Raw genomic sequence first — 15,788 nt, 5'->3', positions numbered from 1 at the left:
ACAAGCGATCAGAGACGCTCAGTAAAATTGGTTTTAACTGAAACTGCGAAGCAAGGATTAGAGAATTTCAAACCTTTGTGTACTAGCAATATTGTGACTTTCATTTCGTTTAATCTCCGGCGTGTGACTTTTTGCTATTTTGGGAATCCAAAGCTTACATTTCCATTTATAACTTCCGGTGATAAATGGAAATAAATACAACCATCGTGGAGCACAAACTCAAATTTATCTTGCGGTCGCCTGTTAAAGTAGAAAAGCCAAGCTAAACGTTCAACGGTTCAAGTCAAAGAAAACCTGCCACAAAGATGTCGTCACCAGTAATGGAAATTGTCAGAGAAACAAAAGAGGTATGAAAGAAATACAGCAAATGAGTATGCTTACTTCCTCCCCACCTGCTTCACGTTGAGTAACAATCACTAGGTATTAGGTGAGGGTCTCATTGAATTGGGGTGGTACCTTTGACGGCTCACAATTAATTTTTTCTAGTTTTGATGGTTCACCTTAAAGGTTGACCTTAAAGGAAGATGAACCTCGGTTGATATATACGTACCCGTATGCTAATATAGGGGCACTTAGCAGAATAAGGGCGCTTATTGGAATGAGGGCGCTTAATGAAATAGGGGCGCTTATTAAGAAAAACACCTTTGAAGGGGCGCGCTTACTCGAAAGAAGGCTCTTATTGGAAGGAAGGCGCTAAATCGATTCATTACGGTAAATAAATAGCTCTGTATAAACGAATATTATCTGTTGTGTTTCAGAGGTTGTCTGGACCTTTCACTCATAAAATGTCGAAGTATTTTGAAAATGTAAGGTTTTGTAATGTATGGAGAGAGTGTTATTAAAAACATGGGAAGAAGCTCTTCTAGTTTAGAGATTCTTCAGATCAGCTGAAATAATGAGTTTGAAATACCTTGAAACTTTTTACCGTTAATATTTAACTGCAATTTTGAGAGTCGACATCATAAGCGGCGGAGAGGAAAATTTAGAAATATTATGGAAAGAGGAAACTGGAAAATGAATCCATTTTTTAATGTATTTGGTATTTAGATACGTTATGTTTCTCTTCTCAACAGATGGAACTCACCTGGGCGAAGAGCATGGAATGTAAAGTCATAATGGCGAATGTTCGACAATACTCAGAAGGCGCTTATTTAAAAGCTGTTACAAAGAAGGGTCATGAACGGGAAGCAAGGATAACTGTGGAATTTACGGGAAACGCTTATGAGGAAACAACAGGTATTTTGAATATATGGACATACGAGTAAGACAAGTTTATGCACCCGTTTTCTTTCTTTGTTTTTTTTTTTTTTTCGTGCATATTCAGTGCTATTTCAATCTTCACCGTTTCATTTGATAGTGAAGGCGGCGACAAAATGTCTTCATTTGGATCAAAGTGTATACTTTTCGTCTCTGGCAACAAAATTTATTGAAGCGGATCACGGTGACAAAAAAAGCCAGTACGTTAAGGGATGGGAAACTTATTGATCTCGCGAAATTGAATTCATATGACTTGTTACGTTTTCCCGCCAAAAATATCACCAATTAAAAGTAACAGCTTCCTTTGTTTTGACCAACTTTGTCGACTTTCATAGTAACAAGATGACGCAAACGACTGTGTAGAGGAATGAAAACATTTTGTCATAAGAATCTGCCCCACAATATCTTATAATAAGAATTGGCTCCTTTTCTTTAGGAGGGATTGGGTATCCATTGTGTATGGGAAAATTTGACCCAGTTCTAGGCAATTTAGCAAAGAGTACTGGGAAGTGCTAGCGATCACAACGCTAGCTCTCGATGTTTTTGTATCAGAAATCGAACGAGTGAGATTTCTGGCATGCGTAAGATCTGTTCGACGATTTTTCTGAAGTAATTCTATATTTATGTATAATTCGATATTTATTTATTTATGTAATTACGCATGTCAGAAATCTCACTCGTTCGATTTCTGACATGCGTAAAGGTGATGTTGCACGAGACGATTCGCAACGACGATTTATAGCGCAACACAGCTTTGCAATTTTGGAACAGTGTTGCAACCATTTGAAACGATGTCGCAACAATGTTGCAACTCTGTGTGGCGCTAAAAATGATCGTCGCGAATCGTCCCGTGTAACATTACCTTAAGTACTGTTGACGCAAACTTTCCATGAATGAGGTATTAATAATTCTATATTTATGTATCAGATATAATCACCAGCCGGTGACTAAAATGTACACTGTTGTATACCCATGTATTTCAGAATTCTATATTGGGCAGCATGACATGCCAGGATACAACACCTTCTCGTGCTATATAGAGGGCCAACAGTATTTCCTGTGTGCAGAGGATAACGAAGTGTTTCTGATGGTAAGTAACAATACGAGCTAAGTAAAATGGCTTAATGTAAGGACAACGTTAACTGAATTCCAAGGTGGAAGTTAAGTTTAGTTCATCTTACGCAAACCCCAAGAGATTTTATGGCGAAAGGTCGAAGTACTTTTCTGTAAACCTTGCATTTTTTAGAGTTTACAACTGAAGCAAATTCCCCAACAAAATCGAGTATTCCTCTTTTAACCCAGCTTTATAGGGTTGCTAAATGGAATTTGCAAGAGCGGAGTTGAAATGGCCCCTCTGCTACTTTGCCCTTCAAAATACTCGAGATCATCGCGGAAAATTATCGAACGTGATGATCTATTTTTTGCGCAGAAAAACACAGTCTCAAAGGTTTACACGGCCTAATGCCAGTGACTCACAAAGCCACTCTTTTAAATCGATACATAATATGACACAGTAACGTCATTTTATCATGTTTATCACTTTCTTTTGTGCTTTCAATGTAGAGTTCCTCCGATAGCGAGCCTACTGATGCCAGGTTCTTGTTCCACGTTGAAAAAGCCAGTAACGTTTTCTGCAATATAAAGTCGGCTGTTAATCCAGAAATGTTTCTGGTCAGTGATGAGTCAGGCAAGGCAGCCATGAGGCGGAAAAAGGGCCGTACAACCTACGACAGACAAGCCTGGTTTCGATTTTTAGCAGACGGTGACATGGTAACGACTCCAGTTGGTGCAGAAACCATCTTTAAAGCCAAAACGTTTGAAATCCAGGAGGCTGTTTCTTGTAATTAAAGAGGAAAATGAATAGTCCTCAACAAGATCCTGAAGTAAATGTTTAGCAATTACCAACCCTGTAAGCGGTGGTTATTTTTCGACATAGGTTAAAACGTAACGCAAGAAAATCAGCCTTGTGGACATTGTAGCTTGAAAATGTGCCAATATTTTTTGATAAGGTTTCAAGGTCTAGTCGCTTTTAATAATAGCTTGTAAATAAATTTAAGTACATAAACTGTAAAGATATTATTTAATGTTCAGCATTTTCTTTTCTGGAATGGTTACCATTTTTTTCATACTGAGAAATGTAAAAAGAATCACCGAGCGCATGAATATTTTTTTGAGCTGGCCAAGAAGCAAAGGCATAATCCTACATGTATATAGTGTCGTCTGCTCTCTCTAGCTGTAGTATAAACCTTTAAGCTGCTGAGATTTATACATCTTCCTTTTTAAGGAGCATCATGTTAATAAAATTGTATAACGAAGAGTATTTAATTTATGTTGAGCAAACATACTTTCCTCAGTGACATGACAGGAAGTATATTTATATTATAAGTTCATGGTCAGTTTCAAGGTTAATTAGCCATTTCCAATCTGCTACAAGAAGTGCATATGTTGTACTCAAAGAGTAATGTACATGTATTTCTATGGAATACTTAATAGCTGTGTTAAAAAATAAAGATAGAACATCTACATTTAAAAAATGGCTGTCAATGTGACTTATTCCTTACTATGAATAGTGAATAACCAGTACCAGTATCAGATTCATAAAAGGCGCTAGAATCTCTTTGGTTATGTTATTTTAATTGAACTCGTCAATGACCTGAAAGCGAAATGAAGTATTCTCAGCCATTTTTGCTCGTACTGGAAAGTCTAAAAGAAAGCGATTCGCTAAAAGGGAAAATAAGGATCACATTATGGGCTCCTGGAAAATGTAGTGTTCCAGTTTTGGTTTGGCTCCTGGGATAGAGCCGTCCATGCCCGAGAGCTCACGCTATAATTTGTCCTCTTAAAAGATAAATTAAGCGTCGCAAAAGTGCGTATGCCAAAAGAGATTCTACTAAACGTTATTTAAAAGCTTGTAAAGCAAAATAAAATCGCCGTCGTGAACTGAATAGGTTTCGGAGGAAGGTTTTTTTTGAACATACAAGAAAATCCTTGGTTTTGTTCTGTCTCCATAGTAATAATCGTCGCTCTTTGTGATACCTGTCGCACTTTGTGATAAAATTGTCGCACTTTTTGTAATAACTATCTCATTTTGTAATAACACCACACTTTGCAATAACAGACCATCGTACTTTGTAATAAACTTGAAATAGATGTTCAAGGGGAGGACAAGTAAACCCAATAATAAGTATCATGATTATATTAGCAGAGACCTGATCTTTAAATGGTATGACAACTCGGATGGGGGCTGGAGTCGTGTCGGTTGATGAAATTTGCTGCTGGTCTGCTACCTTGGAATCTACGAATTGTTTGACAGCCGATTGAATAGGTGCACGGGTAAGAATACGGTCTCAAGCCGATCGCATTCTTGTGAGAAGTACGACCAGTCGGAAGATATGCGGTAAGCTCGATCTAACATGGTGGTAATTAGACTACGCTTGTACCGATTATCCACGTGGCTCTGGTAGTGGAGTAAAAGGCCCGTATTAGTTGGTTTTACGTAGACCTTGGTCTTTATTCTCGGGAGCTAAGTTTTACAGTTCAATACCGATGAAAGGAAGCGAGGCATTCCGTTTAACCTCCATAGTAAACTTTGCTGATGGGTGGCAGTGGTTTAGGGTATCAAGAAAAAGTGTTCACATTAACTTTGGCCTTACGGCTTCAAAATCTCTTTACAGGGAAGTTCAATTCTTTTCATGTGGAAAACCTCGAGAGCATGAGATAGTGACTGTCCAAAACGGTGAGAGTCAGTAATAATGAGAGTTTGTATTGGAATTTAGCTGCTATCCAAGTATTATCGGGTTGCCGTATAAAGGTAAGGTGTCCTTCAGGCGAAAGCTGATTGTATATCAAGCAAAACATTTTGAAAGTTTTACTAGAAGCACGGGTAACGAAGAAATACGGTTTCATTTCTTGTGAGGATATGACCAGCGATGGAACGAGATTTTAGTGTTTATTGCCATGAGTAAGTGCTATGCTGATATTTCACAAAACCAAAACTAACACAAACTCCGAGCACAACATAGTGCTACAACCATTATCCTAATCAGACAATCATCATCATCATCATTATCGTTTTTATTACTAATCATCGCACTGAAGAATTCTTTTAAACATTGCAATTCATTTGCCCACGTCATCGCGCCACAATGACTACTAATTTTGTATCATGAGCAGCTTTGATATAAATCATCATAATCATCGTCATCATTATAAAACATCTAAATAACAATAACAATAAACTATTATTATTGTAACTGTTATTATTATCATTATTATCATTATTATTATTATTATTATTATTATTATTATGATTGTCGATGATAATATTTAGAAGGTCTAATTATTGGGTTTACTTGTCCTCCAACCATTCATTTCAAGTTTATTACAAAGTGCAACAAGTGTTATTATACAAAGTGCGACAGTTATTACAAAGTGTGATAATTTTATTACAAAGTGCGACGATTATTACAAAGTGCCATATAACAGACTTCGAATCTATCTATAACATTTTATTGGATGAAGTCAGCTGTGTTTCTCGGTACAACAGACATACACACAATACGCTATAATTTTACTCTACAAGAGTTTGTTTCTGACTAAGTATCCTATCTACACGAAGATTATGTTTAATCTAAGTTTTTCTTCTTATAATTTACGTGGTTACTATGTTTTAACACTGCCTGTACCTAAAACTACTACTTATGGCCTTCATTCTTTTTCTTATCATGCCGTTAAACAATGGAACTTACTACCAGACTCGATGCGTACCAGTGATTTTGCAAAGTAAAAAGCAATTATAGCTAGCCTAGACAGCCGAATAATTTAAAGTATATTGTAGATAGTGTTGTTTTCTATTAACTTTCCGTAAGATTTTATTGTTTATTGTTTTTTGTTTTTTCTCGGAAACATCAGCTTTTTAAAGGTACTCTTTAATTCGAAGAAAAAGAATATGTATGTATGTAGAGGCATTTCCATTTACCACTTCAAAACATTTCCTGTCAACTGCTAAATTTACTTGCCCGGCCTCAAAACATAGTGTCAACTCTTGTTTAAAAGTAAGGTATCCAGCACCGGAGTCCTACAGTTTTCAGTTGTTTCCTTTGCGATCATCAGCTGGCAAATACAGTGGAACCCCGATACAACGATCCTCGATATAACGATATCCCCGCCATAACGATAAATATGCTATGTCCCGGCAAAAGTTACAGTAAAATGTATGGGACAGAACCCCGATATAACGATCTTCGATATAACGATATTCCCGATATAACGATGAGTTTTTAGCGCACCGAGCGTAAAATCTTCCCCGATACAACGATATTACAGTATCAGTACACAGATACAATTTAAACAAAACATTGGATTTAATACAATAACATTACAGTAATCGAGTACAGTAATCTGTAACGTTTCTGTCAACAGCTTTCAGTTTACGATGCCTCTTTATCCTCCTTGTCATTTAATAGTTCTTTCAGTTTTAGTATTTTTGCCTCCTTCTTGTGAAAGTAAGCAATTAGAGATTTTATTAATACGTTGGATGATTCGGGCGAACGAGAGAGAGAATTTCTTTCCTCTCTTTCAACTATGGAGGTTTTCAAGATTGCAAGTAAGACAAATGAGGCAAACCAAACTTGAAGAGTACTTTAATTAATGAACAAGTGTCTGTCAAAAAAGGAAAACAATGAACACGCAAACAGCGAAAAGTAAAGACGATTACAGTCGCAACTTTAAACGTTTAAGTTTTGTTTTGTTTCCCTTTTACCATTCATACCACAGACTTTGTTGTGTAACCTTGATAACGTCTAATGCTTTGCAAATTGTTTAAGGACATTGCTGCGTGCTTGAAACGCTACATTTGTTAGTCATTTGATACTCATTACAAGTTTAATTAAACAATATGTAGCAAAAAAAGTACATGTTCATTTTACCTCGATATAACGATATTTCGCTTATTTTACGGCAATATCGTTATATCGGGAGTCTCGATATAACGATACCTCGATATAACGATCTATTTCCGCTGTTCCCTTGGCATATCGTTATATCGGGGTTCCACTGTAACACATTTTAACCAGTCAATAGCTTGAGGCAGGGACCTAGTCCCGCCTCTTCAAAGTAACCCTTGTTTTTATATTACTTCGTCTTTTTAAACCAATGGGTTTCTCTTTTTTATGACTTAAAAATTTTCTTCTTCAGCCGCACCGAGTCGCACGCACATTTAGAATGAGATAACGCAAACTCTTACCATCCGAGATAAATTTAAAACTACGGCCTGCATTTATATAATGAAGAGAAGGAAATAACAATTCGCATCCAAATGTTTAAAAACATTACGACATTGTTGTACCTGTATTTTCAAATAAAAAGTGCATTAACTCTAAAAAGGAGCACTGAAGAAAAAGTACATCACGGGGGATCTCGGGTCTGAAAATTTCATCCAATTACTTCTAACTAGCTGGAATTAGAAAATTTAACTTGGCACTTTATCAGGACATAACCAGCCTAGAAAGGTAAATATTCCTACAAAGTTTGGTGCTTGTATCCAAAATCGCATATCTCTGAAGCTAAGTTGCCGGACTATAACACATCGAGAACCGTTTAGATGGAATTATAGAGGCAACTCTGTACCTTAATGGCAGCTTTCTCTGTGGTAGCTATAAATGCTGCATGACGAACTGAAAAAACTTGGAAATTCACTGAAACATGCTCTTTTTAAAAACAAAGAACTCTAATAAGCAGCAAAAACATTCAGGAGTTCTTATACCTGATGAAATAAAAAAACTGAAAAGGTTGAATCATTTTTTTTTTTTTTTGCTTTTAGAACACATGATACTTATAGTGCCTTGTACAAAAAAGTACACCAAACCAAAAATGACAAAAACCGGCTTCCTTGATTAAAATAATCTTCGGCTACAAGCTAAGGAGAAGAGAACTGAAACAACACGAAAAATTTCATTTTCTGATAGACATTCAACTACTCGCCTCAAACAGCTTTGGCCGTAAATGACAACTTTTGCTATTTTGCTAGCTGTTAATTGCGGATATTTCGTTTTCCTCTCAGTTCTTTCTAACTACAGCATTGATATGTAATAAAAAGCCCTAAAAATAACATTTTTTTTTAAACAAGCGATCAGAGACGCTCAGTAAAATTGGTTTTAACTCAAACTGCGAAGCAAGGATTAGAGATTTTCAAACCTTTGTGTACTAGCAATGTTGTGACTTTCATTTTGTTTAAGCTCCGGCGTGTGACTTTTTTGCTATTTTGGGAATCCTAAGCTTACATTTCCATTTATAACTTCCGGTGATAAATGGAAATAAATACAACCATCGTGAAGCACAAATTCAAATTCATCTTGCAGTCGCTTATTAAAGTAGAAAAGCCAATTTAAACGTTCAACGGTTCAAGTCAAAGAAAACCTGCCACAAAGATGTCGTCACTAGTGATGGAAATTGTCAGAGAGACAAAAGAGGTATGAAAGAAGTACAGCAAATGAGTAAGCTTACTTTCTAACCACCTGCTTCACGTTGAGTAACAATCACTAGGCATTAGGTGAGGGTCTCATTGAATTGGGGTGGTACCTTTGACGGCTCCCGCACAATTAATTTTTTCTAGTTTTGAAGGTTGACGGTTATTATGTGGAAACCTAGTCAAGAGTTTACCGTAATGATTCGATTTAGCGCCCGGGGCGCCTATTGACCTTTGCTACCTCAAGCGAGGGCGCTTATTCGAGACAGGGCTCTTATTGTTTTTTGAGAAACAACCGAATGTTCAAAACAAAACTTTACTGAATATGTGTTACAAAAGGGACAATAACAGAAACTGTAACAATAACAAATATACTATCTATGTTCAGTAAAGTGAAAAACTCTAAGACCACTGTTTTTGTAATGTGGCATTACCGTTCATTTGTGAGCAATTAACGTGTTTCGATATAGTTTTTCAGAGGCCATACCGATATTTTTCAATCGCTTTAAAAGTGATTTTGTCCTTGTCTGATCGCTATAAAATTTTGACAAATGATTAACTATAGATTGAAATTTGTCAAAATGTAGGTTTAAGTAAAATCCATATTACTATGACAACAATAAACAAAAAACCTTGAAACTGATGAACGCCTAATTTTGCGCAATCTAGACCATCTTCTGAAAATCCAACATTAGGAACTTAAAGATTGGTGTTTAGCAAATAACCTCCATAAGAAGTAAAAAACTCTGTACGTTTGAATTCAACTAAAACGAAAATATGTTTCAAACCTTAAATTTTCAATAGCCGTGATAGATTATTTTACTTAAAACTACATTTTCATAAATTTCAATCCATAGCCAATTACTGGTGAAAATTTTAAAGCGATCGGAGGAGGAAAAAAACGCTTTTAAGGCGATTGAAAAATATCGGTATGGCCTCTAAAAAACTGTATCGAAACACCTTAAAGGAAGATGAACCTCGGTTGATATATACGTACCCGTATGCTAATATAGGGGCACTTAGCAGAATAAGGGTGCTTATTGGAATGAGGGCGCTTAATGAAATAGGGGCGCTTATTAAGAAAAACACCTTCGAAGGGGCGCGCTTACTCGAAAGAGGGCTCTTATCGGAAGGAAGGCGCTAAATCGAATCATTACAGTAAATAAATAGTTCTGTACAAATCAATATTATCTGTTGTGTTTCAGAGGTTGTCTGGACCTTTCACTCATAAAATGTCGAAGTATTTTGAAAATGTAAGGTTTTGTAATGTACGGAGAGAGTGTTATTAAAAACATGGGAAGAAGCTTTTCTAGTTTAGAGATTCTTTAGATCAGCTGAAATAATGAGTTTGAAATACCTTGAAACTTTTTACCGTTAATATTTATCTGCAATCTTGACAGTCGACATCAAAAGCGGCGGAGAGGAAAATTTAGAAATATTAAGGAAAGAGGCAACTGGAAAATGAATCCATTCTTTAATGTATTTTGTATTTAGATACGTTATGTTTCTCTTCTCAACAGATGGAACTCACCTGGGCGAAGAGCATGGAATGTAAAGTCATAATGGCGAATGTTCGACAATACTCAGGAGGAGCTTATTTAAAAGCCGTTACAAAGAAGGGTCATGAACGGGAAGCAAGGATAACTGTGGAATTTACGGGAAACGCTTATGATGAAACAACAGGTATTTTGAATATATGGACATACGAGTAAGACAAGTTTATGCACCCGTTTCCTTTCTTTGTTTTTTTTTTTTTTTTTTCGTGCATATTCAGTGCTATTTCAATCTTCACCGTTTCATTTGATAGTGAAGACAGCGGAAAACTGTCCTCATTTTGATCAAAGTTTATACTTTTCGTCTTTGGCAACAAAATTTATTGAAGCGGATCACGATGACAAAAAAAAAGCCAGTACGTTAAGGGATGGGAAACTTATTGATCTCGCGAAATTGAATTCATATGACTTGTTTTCCCGCCAAAAATATCACTAATTAAAAGTAACAGCTTCCTTTGTTTTGACCAGCTTTGTCGACTTTCATAGTAACAAGATGACGCAAACGACTGTGTAGAGGAATGAAAACATTTTGTCATAAGAATCTGCCCCACAATATCTTATAATAAGAATTGGCTCCTTTTCTTTAGGAGGGATTGGGTATCCATTGTGTATGGGAAAATTTGATCCAGTTCTAGGCAATTTAGCAAAGAGTACTGGGAAGTGCTAGCGATCACAACGCTAGCTCTCGATGTTTTTGTATCAGAAATCGAACGAGTGAGATTTCTGGCATGCGTAAGAACTGTTCGCGCGATTTTTCCATGACTGAAGTAATTCTATATTCATGTATAATTCTATATTTATTTATTTATGTAATTACGCATGTCAGAAATTTCGTTCGTTCGATTTCTGACATGAGTAAAGGTGATGTTACCTAGACGACTCGCAACGACGATTTATAGCGCAACACAGCTTTTCAATTTTGGAACAGTGTTGCAACCATTTGAAACGATGTCGCAACAATGTTGCAACTCTGTGTGGCGCTAAAAATCGTCGTCGCGAATCGTCCCGTGTAACATTACCTTAAGTACTGTTGGCGCAAACTTTCCATGAATGAGGTATTAATAATTCTATATTTATGTATCAGATATAATCACCAGCCGGTGACTAAAATGTACACTGTTGTATACCCATGTATTTCAGAATTCTATATTGGGCAGCATGACATGCCAGGATACAACACCTTCTCGTGCTATATAGAGGGCCAACAATACTTCCTGTGTGCAGAGAATAACGAAGTGTTTCTGATGGTAAGTAACGATACGAGTTAAGTAAAATAGCTTAATGCAATGACAACGTTAACTGAATTCCAAGGTGGAAGTTAAGTTTAGTTCATCTTACGCATACCCCAACAGATTTTATGGCGAAAAGTCGAAGTACATTACTGTAAACCTTGCATTTTTTAGAGTTTACAACTGAAGCAAATTCCCCCACAAAATCGAGTATTCCTCTTTTAACCCAGCTCTCTAGGGTTGCTGAATGGAATTTGAAAGAGCGGAGTTGAAATGGCCCCTCTGCTACTCTGCCCTTCTAATACTCGAGATCATGGTGGAAAATTATCGAACGTGATGATCTATTTTTTGCGCAGAAAAACACAGTCTCAAGGGTTAATACGGCCTAATGCCAGTGACTCACAAAGTCACTCTTTTTTTAATCGATACATAATATGGCACAGTAACGTCATTTTATGATGTTTATCACGTTCTTTTGTGCTTTCAATATAGAGTTCCTCCGATAGCGAGCCTACTGATGCCAGGTTCTTATTCCACGTTGAAAAAGCCAGTAACGTTTTCTGCAATATAAAGTCGGCTGTTAATCCAGAAATGTTTCTGGTCAGTGATGAGTCAGGCAAGGCAGCCATGAGGCGGAAAAAGGGCCGTACAACCTACGACAGACAAGCCTGGTTTCGATTTTTAGCAGACGGTGACATGGTAACGACTCCAGTTGGTGCAGAAACCATCTTGAAAGCCAAAACGTTTGAAATCCAGGAGGCTGTTTCTTGTAATTAAAGAGGAAAATGAATAGTTCTCAACAAGATCCTGAAGTAAATGTTTAGCAATTACCAACCCTGTAAGCGGTGGTTATTTTTCGACATAGGTTAAAACGTAACACAAAAAAATCAGCCTTGTGGACATTGTAGCTTAAAAATGTGCCAATATTTTTTGATAAGGTTTCAAGATCTAGTCGCTTTTAATAATAGCTTGTAAATAAATTTAAGTACATAAACTGTAAAGATATTATTTAATGTTCAGCATTTTCTTTTCTGGAATGGTTACCATTTTTTTCATACTGAGAAATGTAAAAAGAATCACCGAGCGCATGAATATTTTTTTAAGCTGGCCAAAAAGCAAATGTATATAGTGTCGTCTGCTCTCTCTAGCTGTAGTATAAACCTTTAAGCTACTGAGATGTCTACATTTAATAAAATTGTATAACGAAGAGTATTTAATTTATGTTGAGCAAACATACTTTCCTCAGTGACATGACAGGAAGTATTTATATTATAAGTTCATGGTCAGTTTCAAGGTTAATTAGCTGTTTCCAATCTGCTACAAGCAGTGCATATGTTGTACTCAAAGAGTACTGTACATGTATTTCTATGGAATACTTAATAGCTGTGTTAAAAAATAAAGAATGAACGTCTACATTTAAAAAATGGCTGTCAATGTGACTTATTCCTTACTATGGATAGTGAATAACCAGTACCAGTATCAGGTTCATAAAAAGTCGCTAGAAACTCTTCGGTTATGTTATTTTAATTGAACTCGTCAATGAACTGGAAGCGAAATGAAGTATTCTCAGCCATTTTTGCTCGAACTGGAAACTCTAAAAGAAATCGATTCGCTAAAAGGGAAAATAAGGAGCGCATTATGGGCTCCCGGGAAAATGAAGTGTTCCAGTTTTGGTTAAATCATTTACTGACTTCAGAGGAGTGGAACTCCAAACAAATGGCAGGGGCGTAGCCAGGTAATACATATATCCCTGACTAGTACATTTCAGTGTGAGTATTGTCAATGTTTTACATTCAAAATATGCGATAAATTCAAACTAAAATGTACTAGTCATGGAGGTATGTAAAGTGCGCATTATTTTGGAAAAATTAGCATAACGTGAAAACAGTGAATCTTGTAACGCAGATTTTTGACCGGTTCGTAGGATAGGTTTGTCTTGAAATTTTAAGGTCTTGCAGTGAATCGATCTTAATGAAAGTTTCAGAAGAGATTTAAAAAAAATTCGTTCGAGTCGTTTCGGAGATATACCAGAAAGCGCTAAAAGTCCAAATTCTGAATGAGGTTGCACTTATACAGGTAGTGAGAAAACAGGTTAGTTTTCAACAAGTTCCGGCAAGAACGAAAGTACACCGAAATTTCCTAGCATCGAAATATGATATTAAGCAGCATTTTGACGCTACTTAAGAATAATTTGAGTCATTTATAACGTTTTTATTAAATAATCTATCATGGCTATTGAAAATTTAAGGTTTGAAATATATGTTATTTTTTTTAGTCGAATTCAAACATACAGAATTTTTTACTTCTTACGGAGATTGTTTGCTAAACACCAAACTTTAAGTTCCTAGTGTTGGATTTTCTGTAGCAGGTCTAGATCACACAAAATTCGGCTTTTATCACTTTCACAGTTTTTTGTTTATTGTTGTCATAGTAATATTGATTTTACTTAAAACTACATTTTCACAATTTTCAATCCATAGCCAATTACTGGTGAAATTTTTATAGCGATCGGACAAGGAAAAAACCACTTGAAAGGCGATTGAACATATCGGTATTGCCTCTGAAAAACTGTATCGTGGATTTGTTTGCAATAGTTTTGAACTCACTGTTTGAAGGAAATACCAACTTTAACGGGAGGTTCGCTTTAAGCTGGCTAAATCTATTTAGTATATACTAAAACAGTGGATAGCGTTTTTCGCGCGCTCTGATTGGCTACTCAATAAGTGAATATCCTGCACTATTCACTGATTCACCTCCAGTTCCTCCGAGCGAGCGACGCCAAACTCGCGTAAGTTGCGAGCAAAATGCCTTCCCGGTTTGCTGCCGTAAGCAAACAAAGAAATTTCACAACTAATCAAGCAAGCTGTTTCCGAAATACACGAAGAAGGTGACAAACTTCGGATTGGAAGTTTTAATAGGTAAAACTTTGACTTTTTGACACGAATTTATCGATAAAACCGGTGAAAAAGTTTTTTGTTTACAAATGCAAATTAAGTTTAAGTCTTGCGTTAATTTATTTAGTTGAGTTGTTCATAAATAAGCTTAAAACTAAATTTAATAATCTTTTTTTATAGAATGATTTTAAATACAAAAAGAATTCACAACTCCTTTTGAAGAAATTTTCCCGCAAGAGCTAAACAAATGCCTTCAAAAGTTTTAATTGTCGGCAAGAAAAAGCGACGGCCGCGGCCGCCCGGTCATTACGCGCCAAAATTGTAATCGTTGGCAACAGTATTTGAGTTAAAAATCGTCATTTTTGTGCTCAATTATCTCACTGTTTTAGTATATACTAAAACAATTATTCACCTCAGTGTCGGTGGCTAGTCGTGGATATTTACCTCACTGCTTCGCAGTTCGGTAAATATTCAGGACTAGCCACCTCCACTTCGGTGAATAATTGTTATATATTAACAAGACCAAAGACAGCCAACTTTGTCGACTTTCATAGTAACAAGATGACGCAAACGACTGTGTAGAGGAATGAAAACATTTTGTCATAAGAATCCGCCCCACAATATCTTATAATAAGAATGCGTCCTTTTCTTTAGGCGGGATTGGGTATCCATCAGAAAATCATAAGGGGTTGAAACGTGTAACTCTCATATGTTTGCTCTGTCCGATGCTCGTGATTATTTATTTTCGAAAGTACCATATTTGGAACGAGAAGAAGAGATAACTGACCAATCAAACTTCGTAAACAACGTTACGTAATTTTCCTTCAGGTTCTCGCGCCCGCTTAAAAAAATGGCCGACAAACGGGGGAAAAACTCCCGAAAGCCGAGAAAGCTTTCAAAGGTTGAAACCAGGAATATTACCGAAACACTGAGCAGGATATTATTGCCTCACCACCCAGGCCAAACGTAACATTATGAAACCCACTGACGGCCTCGCAACTTCTTGAAGTTGTCGATCACTTCAAAAAACGATGCCTCGTTGACCTCTGCACAGTAAACTTATACTGCAAATCGGCTTTTAAAATTCTTATGTTAAAAGTCTAGAATAAACTGTGAAAAATATTTTCGAATAAAATTCATAGCTGCGTATCGAAAGTGTCGAAAACGTGAACCTGACATCTTCGCAAAAAGTTATGCTTGTAATGAATGTGAGAAGCATTTTAAAAGCTTAAATTAAACTTAGATGTTGTAGTCACGATCGTGTTTTGAGCTAATTTTATGACTGAACAAACTCAAAACAATAGACAGAGAAGCCATTTCTTGAAAATTTTTAATCGAAGTCCAAAAAGTTAATCCTTCAAAGCAATTCGGAAAACACTATCTGGATCGT

General features: G+C 36.3%; 1 protein-coding gene across 1 annotated transcript; it reads left to right on the top strand.

Moving 5' to 3' along the window:
- The first annotated feature begins 1,083 nt into the window (after positions 1-1,083).
- LOC140951563 (uncharacterized) lies at positions 1,084-3,168 on the top strand. Its single transcript, XM_073400841.1, has 3 exons — positions 1,084-1,236; positions 2,241-2,347; positions 2,821-3,168. The coding sequence occupies exons 1-3, from the start codon at positions 1,098-1,100 to the stop codon at positions 3,103-3,105; spliced, it is 531 nt and encodes a 176-aa protein (XP_073256942.1). The 5' UTR covers positions 1,084-1,097; the 3' UTR covers positions 3,106-3,168.
- Positions 3,169-15,788: the final 12,620 nt, after the last annotated feature.

Source organism: Porites lutea, chromosome 11, assembly GCF_958299795.1.
Source record: "Porites lutea chromosome 11, jaPorLute2.1, whole genome shotgun sequence".
Taxonomy (NCBI): Eukaryota; Metazoa; Cnidaria; class Anthozoa; order Scleractinia; family Poritidae; genus Porites; species Porites lutea.
This window is presented reverse-complemented; position numbering and strand designations above follow the sequence as displayed.

Coding starts and splice junctions, on each gene's coding strand:
- LOC140951563 (XM_073400841.1), top strand. CDS start 1,098: ATGGAATGTAAAGTCATAATGGCGAATGTTCGACAATACTCAGAAGGC. Junction 1,237..2,240: donor CGCTTATGAGGAAACAACAG/GTATTTTGAATA, acceptor CATGTATTTCAG/AATTCTATATTGGGCAGCAT. Junction 2,348..2,820: donor ATAACGAAGTGTTTCTGATG/GTAAGTAACAAT, acceptor CTTTCAATGTAG/AGTTCCTCCGATAGCGAGCC.